Here is an 8,745-nt window from a genome sequence, read left to right on the forward strand (position 1 = left end):
CCTGAAGCTGCCTCCTGTTAGTTATCTGGTTGTCCACCACCATTTGTGACTTGGTGTGGTAGGGCTACAGAGCTTTGCTCTTATCTGTTTGAATTTTGTAAGTAGTTTTGGAAATCCCATTATAAGTAGGATATAAAAACAATTGAATAGTTGCAGTGTTGAAACAAAAGATGGGTGTTATCAGGGATAATGGGTTACAATTAGAAAAAGATTGAAGAGGTTTTTCACAGGCTGACAAGGGTAAGGTGTAGAGGTCTTCAAGATTGTGAAGCATTGTGATAAGATAAATAGTGATGGGTTTCTTGGTATTGAAAAGACACAAATTTAAGATAATCAAAAATTAAAAAGGCGGCACAGTTAGGAAAAAATTATACAGAGGGCAGTTAGCATACAGTATTCGCTGCCACAGTCCATTGCTGAAGAGAAAGCATACATTGGGCCTGAATTTGTGGTTGATGGTGAAGCTAAGGAGTACGCCGCTGACATCGCAATTAAATTTGTACCTACCTCGTGCGATTCCCCACTACGAGAACTTCCTTTAAAACGCTGCAGAGTTCTGCGCAGCGTACTCCCCCACGGAGTCCAGGAGTGCACTGTTGTGCGTATGTGAATCATGTGTGGCGGTAGTTCTTTTACTTCCTAATTCTTAGCCTATAAGCTATTCATTCGGATCTCATCCACTTTAATGCCACCTGTAGCTGGTGTGTTTGTGCTTAGCTTCAGCTAGCAACTGTCTCTGATGGCAGAAATAAACCAGCATGATCTACACCACTAGACAAAGTGGCTGGAATAATCATTGCCAGAGCCTATCTCAGCACTATGGCGCACTGACATTTACTTGTGTAGAATGCATTGCTGTATGAAACAACAAAGATTTGTACATGCACTGAACAAGCAGCTTTATCTTGAACTGCAATAATCATCATGCTTCACTCTTGAACTGGGATAGGAAACGAGTTCATGTTCTGGCTGGGAGTTAATGACTGACTCGAGATCATTCTGTGATGTGGTTATGTTACTGTAGATAGCGTGACAGTCACTGTCCTCGGTGGTGTATATATTCTATAAAATATCTAGGTCAATTTCCTCAGTAATTACAACACTAAACATACCATCTGGTGACACATGTTTGGGACATCTAAAAATAAAAATGCTTCTGATCTCATGATTTAAATTAAAACAAAAATAGCAACCTGCAATGATTGTTCTAAATTTGCATTTGCTGATTGTAAACCATTTTCTTTCAGGATACTTAGCCTAACAGAGCTTTCTACAATATACAGTCTGGCACCTATTAATTGTGTTGTGTGTTAGAACTTCATTCCCAGTAAAAACCTTTCTTCCAGTCCCCTTACGCTGTGCAACAGGCTTCCTGCGCCTGCTTGCACAAGACTTAAAAATTGAAAGCGTAATTACTTTGGAGTAGATGGGCAATTAGAAATCAACCAGCTGGCGAAAAGTTGGGCTATCAGGAGGTGAAAGAAGCAGCGAAGCCTCTATGTATTCATAACTTGACAGATCGCAAGTTTGGGATTAGGAAATTGTCAGTTTCAAAGGTGGTATGGCAGCGAATGCTGACAGTTCATAGGCTCATAGAAATTTACTGCACAGCAGGAGGCCCCCTGGCCCATCGTGTCTGCGCCAGTCGAAAAAGCTATCCAGCCTAATCCCACTTTCCAGCTCTTGGTCCGTAGCCTTGTAGGTTATGCCACTTCAAGTGCATATCCAAGTACTTTTTAAATGTGATGAGGGTTTCTGCGTCTACCACCCTTTCAGGCAGTGAGTTCCAGACCCCCACCATCCTCTGGGTGAAAAAAGCTCTCCTCAACTCCCCTCTAATCCTTTTACCAATTACTTTCAATCTATGCCCCCTGGTTATTGACCTCTCTGCTAAGGGAAATAGGTCCTTCCTATCCACTCTCTCTAGGCCCCTCATAATTTTATACACTTCAATTAAGTCTCCCCTCAGCCTCCTCTGTTCCAAAGAAAACAACCCCAGCCTATCCAATCTTTCCTCATAGCTAAAATTCTCCAGTCCTGGCAACATCCTCGTAAATCTCCTCTGTACCTTCTCTAGTGCAATCACATCTTTCCTGTAATGTGGAGACCAGAACAGTACGCAGTACTCTAGCTGTGGCCTAACTAGTGTTTTATACAGTTCAAGCATAACCTCTCTGCTCTTGTATTCTTTGTCTTGGCTAATAAAGGAAAGTATCCCGTATGCCTTCTTAACCACCTTATCTAGCTGCCCTCCTACCTTCAGGGATCTGTGGCCATGCACTCCAAAGTCCCTCTGTTCCTCTACACTTCTCCGTATCCTACCATTTACAGGAAACTTTGGTTTATCTGGAGGTTGTATGTCCGGAAACCTCGATCTAACGGCAGAAATCAGCAGCCGTTTTGGTTAGGTTTTTTTTCTTCTCCTAGCATTGTTTTTAACAGTCAGGCTCTGGAAAGCGTCTCTGTAGCTTAGCAACAGCTTCAGAGACGCTTCCAAGGTACGGGCTGAGTGTTTACAAGCTGTTGCTAAGCAACAGTGTTTGTTGTCAGATACGGAGATGAAAACCTCCGTATCCTTCAACATTAGCGCTGGTCTATCCGGAAGCTTTGATAGATCGGCAGCAGTTTGGTCCTGTTGGTGCCAGATATCGTGAAGTTTCCTGTATTGTGTATTCCCTTGCCTTGTTAGCCCTCCCCAAATGTATTACCTCACATTTCTCCGGATTTAATTCTATTTGCCACTTTTCTGCCCACCTGACCAGTGCATTAATATCTTCCTGCAGCCTACAGCTATCTTCCTCACTATCAACCACACAGCCAATTTTTGTACAGGAAACTCTTTGGTATCCGGGACCGGCGTGTTGCCGGTTGATTAAAATTTCCGGATGATGGAGAGGGTTATCGACCGAGGCTATTTTTAACAAACAAAAATTTTTTTTTAAATCAAGAAATGTGCAGTATACAGTAATTGGGTACTCACCTACAGAATGTTGTGTTAAATGTATGGTGGAAGATGCTTGATTAAGTACAGTACTGCCAGTTGAGGGTAATCCATAACTCTTTAATGACTTCTGACAGTGCCAAGAAGCCGAGTAGTGGCAGTTTGGAGAACTACCCCCACTGACTAACTCGGCCACCACGGGAGAATCGGACTCAGCAACATTTCCGGTTATTGAGGTGTCGTTTTCGGAGTATGAATTTTGCCGGTTAATAGAGAATTCCAGATATTTAGGTGCCGTTTAAACGAGAGTTTCCTGTATCATCTGCAAACTTCTTAATCATGCCCCCTACATTCAAGTCTAAATCATTGATATATACCACAAAAAGCAAGGGACCTAGTACTGAGCCCTGAGGAACCTCACTGGAAACCGCCTTCTAGTCACAAAAACACCCGTCGACCATTACCCTTTGCTTCCTGCCACACAGCCAATTTTGGAGCTAACTTGCCACTTTCCCTTGGATCCCATGGGCTTTTACTTTTTTGACCGACCGCAAATTTAGGGCCATTATTTTAAAATGGACTTAGAAAGTTACTTGAAAAAGAAAAATATTAAAAGGTTTGGGTAGCGAGAATTAGAGTCGGATTAGACTAGATGGCTCATGTGAAGAAAATCACCAGCATAGAATTAATGGATCAAATGGCTTGTTTCTGTTCTTAACAAACTATCATTTCTAAATGTGCAAGGTAGATAAGGTTCCCATTTTTTGTAGTGGATACTATCTGAAAGTTTTGCTTAGGTTTGTACTAAAGTTTCATCACGCTCAAAAAAAAAAAAAAAAAAAGTGATTCCAAAATTCTACCTGCTGCCACTACCACAACCTCAGAATTTCCATGAAAACATCATAATAGAAACGTTTTCACACTGCATGTAGATTATGTTCATAGAAGTGAAGATCTAGCTTGAGACCGTTTTAATTTGGTAATGTTTATAATTAATATTTCTAAACAATATATTGCTAAATAGTTCTCCAGAATGTACTTATCAATTGGTAGATCAAGAACCAGCAAATAAAAGTCCATTTCATTACAGCTGTGAGCTTCATGGCCTAATGTTAAGTTGCCTTAAAATTGGTAAATAGTTGACCTCCATGCTCTTGACACTTCTGTGATACCTTGTATAATGAATGTCAACAAAATTCTTCTTTTTCCTTCCATTCCATCCCTCTTACCATAAATCTGACATCCTTGGGACCAAATGCCATCCGATAGCAAGGGGTTCTGCTTTCTGATAAATCAACTACACTTTCTCTTGCACTATTAGTCTTCCATAGTGTCATAATAAACTTAGAACTTGAAAGAGATTGGAGAGGGAGTGGGAAAAGACAGGAGAGAAGACAGATATTGCTCATTATTGGTCTCAAAACAGGACGCTCTGTTTATAGTATGCCATTCCCCATTAGTCTGGACTCATAAGTTAACTTTCTAGTACAATAACAAAATACTGCAGATGCTGGAAATCTGAAATAAAAACAGAAAATGCTGGAAATATTCAGTAGGTCAGGCAGCATCTGTGGAGAGAGAAACAGAGTTAACGTTTCAGGTCGATGACTCTTCGTCAGTTTTTTATCCTGGCATGTATATGGAATTTAATTGAAGTTTGCACCGCTTTGTAACACAAAATGGCTCCGACCTTGAGAATCACTTAATAATAATTGAGTGCTCTTGTGTTCTGACAAAATATATTTATATATGCAAAGGAAATATTCTGTACTTTGATGAGTCACAATTTATTCTTCACTAAAAGCTGCACAGAATTTTACTCATCAAATATTAATGGAAAATCTCCATTTCGGGGATACTGAATGTATTCTGTCATTAATTTTACTGCAAAGGGGCGCCGATGAGCAATATCCCTTTGAAATGTTACCTGCCTAATGTACTTATATTTTCAGTAGGTAGCATAAAGGATTTCTAATTCCCTTGTGTTTACAGAGATAGATGCTTAAGTTAACTCTGCTGTTCTTTTTAAGTGTGCATCTGCTAACTCATGAGTCAAATAGCTTTCCAGAATTAGATTTCTGCCCTAACTGGTAAAAACCAAAAGGAGCAGCAGTACAGCCCTAAATCACACTTTTATATCTCTACTCTTTCTGTGCCAAAAGAGTGGGAAGGTGATTTAATCCTGAACTTTTAAATGTTTGTCTCTGGTTGGCTTCTATGAAGTAGTCAAAGTTAATTTTTTCCCCCTTTTCCTTTCTTGGAGAACTAGTTCACCACCATTGAGTGGGGAACCCACTTTCTGACACTTCTATTACACAACATATTGCTATACGTTTATTAGTCTGCTTAAAAAAATTGTTTTTTTTTTTGAATACTCAAATATGAAAAAATATAGGACCATATAAGACTGCAGTATGTTTGGCTGGTCCCAAAAATCAAATCCCTCTCAATCGCGCTCTCTCTCAAATAAGTATTCAATTCTGCCGTAAATTTTTCAATACTATTACCTCCATCGCCTTCTTGGGCAGTCCATTCCATATATTCACCACCCTCTGCATAATGTGATTAAATCTAAACTATCTGTGAACCTTCTTCTAAGCTTGACCTTGTGTCCCCTGGTTCTAGAATTTGTGGCGCTATTTAATACCTTGTCATTCAATTTATTTATTCCCTAAGGATCTTCAGTACTTGAATGATATCTCTCCCGAACCTTCTATTCTCCAAAGTAAACATTCCCAGGCTCTTTATCCTCTTCTCATAGCTCCGATGTCTTAAAAGTATCAGTTTGGTTTCCGTTTTCGGCACTGCCTCAAATGCCTGGATATCCTTACCACAGAATGATGACCAGAATTGCACACAGTACATCAAGTGTGGCGTTTAGAAAGGCAAATGTAAGATTTGGTGGTGGTTGGGTAAATTTATTAGTAGCTTTGATTGGAAAAAAAACCCAACTTCTTGTCATTGCAGAAAGCTTTTTATTTCATGTATTCAACTCATTGCTTTCCTTCTGCAGAGATTCCAGACGTTATCAATGCAAAGCATCTGAAAGTCTTCAGGTAAGTTTGTGCTGTATTTGGTTGTTTCCCCAATTTCCATCCAACAAATTTAGAAGTAGCCCACAAGCATTTAGCAACAGAACAATGAACTTGTGTTTGGCTTCTCTAAGTAGTTCTATGTACAGTCTGCCAGTTTTGAAAAAAAAATAGCCATGGGTTAAAATTTACTGAACTAATAGTCATATTGTATTTGATGTATCGTTTCAGATCTTAGTAGGTCAAAGATATGACATAGATTTGATTTTCTGAATTAGCCATTTTCTAATTAGGTTAAATGCCCTGCCTTTGTAATGAGAATAGATATGAAAAGAGCGAGGGGTTAAAGGGTTTATTGGGCCTGTAATTGGATCCACCTAATTCAAAATTTGCCCAAATGCTTGCATGCTTTGCAACCACTCATCCAGTTTAAATTTCTAGAATGCATGCCAGAATAATTAATGGTAATCTTTTTCTTTCCATAAGTGAATAATTAGACAAATGGCTGAATTTGTTATTAAATTGTCACTGTATAGTATCGAAAAGAAAATCTTGTGTTGATAGAGCCTTATCACGCTTCTCAGAAACTACCCAAAGCAGTCACTGTTGTTATGTAGACAAACATGGCAGCCATTTGAAGCATAGCAAAATCCCCAAACAACAATGTGATGAATGTTAAATTAACTTTTTAATTATATTTGAAGGAGAAATGTTAACCAAGACTCTAGGAGAAATCACTGCTGTTTGAAATATTGCTGTTGGATCTTTAATGTACACCCGTACAGATTAACAGGGCCTTTAGGGTTTGATGTCTCATCTGAAGAACAAATTTTCCAACAATGGAATATCCCCTCAGTGCTGCACTGGAGTATCAAACTAGATTGCCTGCTCAGGTCCTGGAGTGGAACTTGAGCATCCAACTTTATGATCTCGAGGCAAGACTGAGCCAAACTGGTGCTTAATGAATAGTGCATACTGCAGAAAACCAGTTGTTCAGTTTGTTTGTATTCAGTGTTTCAGTTTTTCTGATTCATTATCTTTTTACTCTCAAGAGAATGGAATGGAGATCTAAAAAAGCTTCCAAATGTGAAAATGAAAAAACTCTCAGTAAAAGATTCAATTTCTATCCAGAAAGAAAGCAAAGATGGAAATGGAGCAGACTTGCAGAACAAGAAGGATCAAGCGCATATGTCAGACCATTAAGGAAAGAGAAATAGAACAAGAAAATGTCAAATTGGGGGAAACGAGCCATTGGATCAGCTATTGAGCAATGTGATCCATGGATTAGCTGCTTTAGATGACACGTGAAGATTTGCCTACTTTGGACATATACTCTCAAGGAAATGTACAACATAACATAAGAACATAAGAAGTAGGAGCAGGAGTAGGCCATACGGCCCCTCGGGCCTGCTCCGCCATTCAATAGGATCATGGCTAATCCGAACCTAGACTCACGTCCACTTCCCTGCCCTCTCCCCGTAACCCCTAATTCCCTTATCTGCTAGGAAACTGTCTATCTCCGTTTTAAATTTATTTAATGTTGCAGCTTCCACAGCTCTCTGGGGTAGCAAATTCCATAGATTTACTACCCTCTGAGTGAAGAAGTTTCTCCTCATCTCAGTTTTGAAAGGGCAGCCCCTTATTCTAAGATTATGCCCCCTAGTTCTAGTCTGAATATTGTATTCCTTTAAATATACCTTGTATATGAAGTGGTTCCCTTCAGAATAGATGATAATTCATTTTCAATTATCAAAAATATTTTACATATTTCCAAAAGAAAGCTAGTCTAGAAAATAATATTTATTGAAACATGAAAGTGCTAGCAAAGGTTTAAAATGCCATATGATTTAGTTTTTGTTTCTGTCAACCCTCCTCCCCCAATCTCCTATTGTTGAGAATAATCTTTCCATCCTGTTTTTCCCAACCTATGATGTACTCTGAAGAAATAAATTTGCAGGATTGCAATTTTTCAACTTGAAGGTGAAGCTGTTTCTTTTCATCTCTACCACAGTTTGGTAAAATGCAGGGATTTGTTTACGATTTTATATGTGGCTTATTGTTATTTTGATGAAGCAGAGATGAGATTCTTAGTTTGCTCAATAGGAAGTAGAGAAAACTTGAGAAAATCTGTTAATCTGCACAATAGCCTGGATTTTCCGATTGATATTGGGGCAGAATTTGCAGTCGGTATGATGGCGTACTCTGAGTATGCTGTCATACTGCCTTTGAAATGGACAGCAAGTTCAGGATTTCCACACACGCTTGCACATTCACTAAATCCCGAACTTGCAATCTGTCAAGTTCCAGCTTGACAGGTGATCCGCTGCGACTATCAATTCCCATTTGAAATGATGTGCTGGCGTAGCGTTGGGCTAATTGCCCACCTATAGGGAGAGGCTGTCTTTTGAAATGATGTTGGAGGAGTTGTGTGTAAGCAGACTCTCACGCTTTAGTAAAGAGGCAATCGGCTGTCTGATATTTTAAAAGATTACCTCAGCCACTTTCGAAGACCCGAACTGCTTTGTTAGTGGCCATGAAGGTAACCACAGCACTGAACTTCTATGCATGCGGGTCATTTCGGTAAGGCGCCGGTGACATTTCCAACATCACCCAGAGCGCTTCGAGGGCCTGCACTCACCAGGTCACAGATGCCATATTCCTTAGGACTTCTGACTTCATCAACTTCGACTTGTCCCCTGGGCAGCAAAGGAAGAGGCCCTTGCATTCCACAGGATTGCTGGCTTCCCCAAAGCGATTGCGGCTGTCTATGGA

At 39.7% G+C, this 8,745-nt stretch overlaps 1 protein-coding gene across 1 annotated transcript in view; it reads left to right on the forward strand.

Moving 5' to 3' along the window:
• Positions 1-7,952, forward strand: part of tma16 (translation machinery associated 16 homolog) — a 65,499-nt gene extending 57,547 nt beyond the window's left edge. Inside the window, exons 6-7 of the mRNA XM_086010939.1 lie at positions 5,955-5,997; positions 7,026-7,952. Coding sequence (XP_085867065.1) covers positions 5,955-5,997; positions 7,026-7,176 — 194 coding nt within the window. The 3' untranslated portion in view covers positions 7,177-7,952. The remainder of the gene's footprint in view (positions 1-5,954; positions 5,998-7,025) is intronic.
• The last annotated feature ends 793 nt before the right edge of the window (positions 7,953-8,745 follow it).

This window comes from Somniosus microcephalus, chromosome 2 (genome assembly GCF_052327205.1).
Source record: "Somniosus microcephalus isolate GS21.2 chromosome 2, FLI_Smic_1.0, whole genome shotgun sequence".
NCBI lineage: Eukaryota > Metazoa > Chordata > Chondrichthyes > Squaliformes > Somniosidae > Somniosus > Somniosus microcephalus.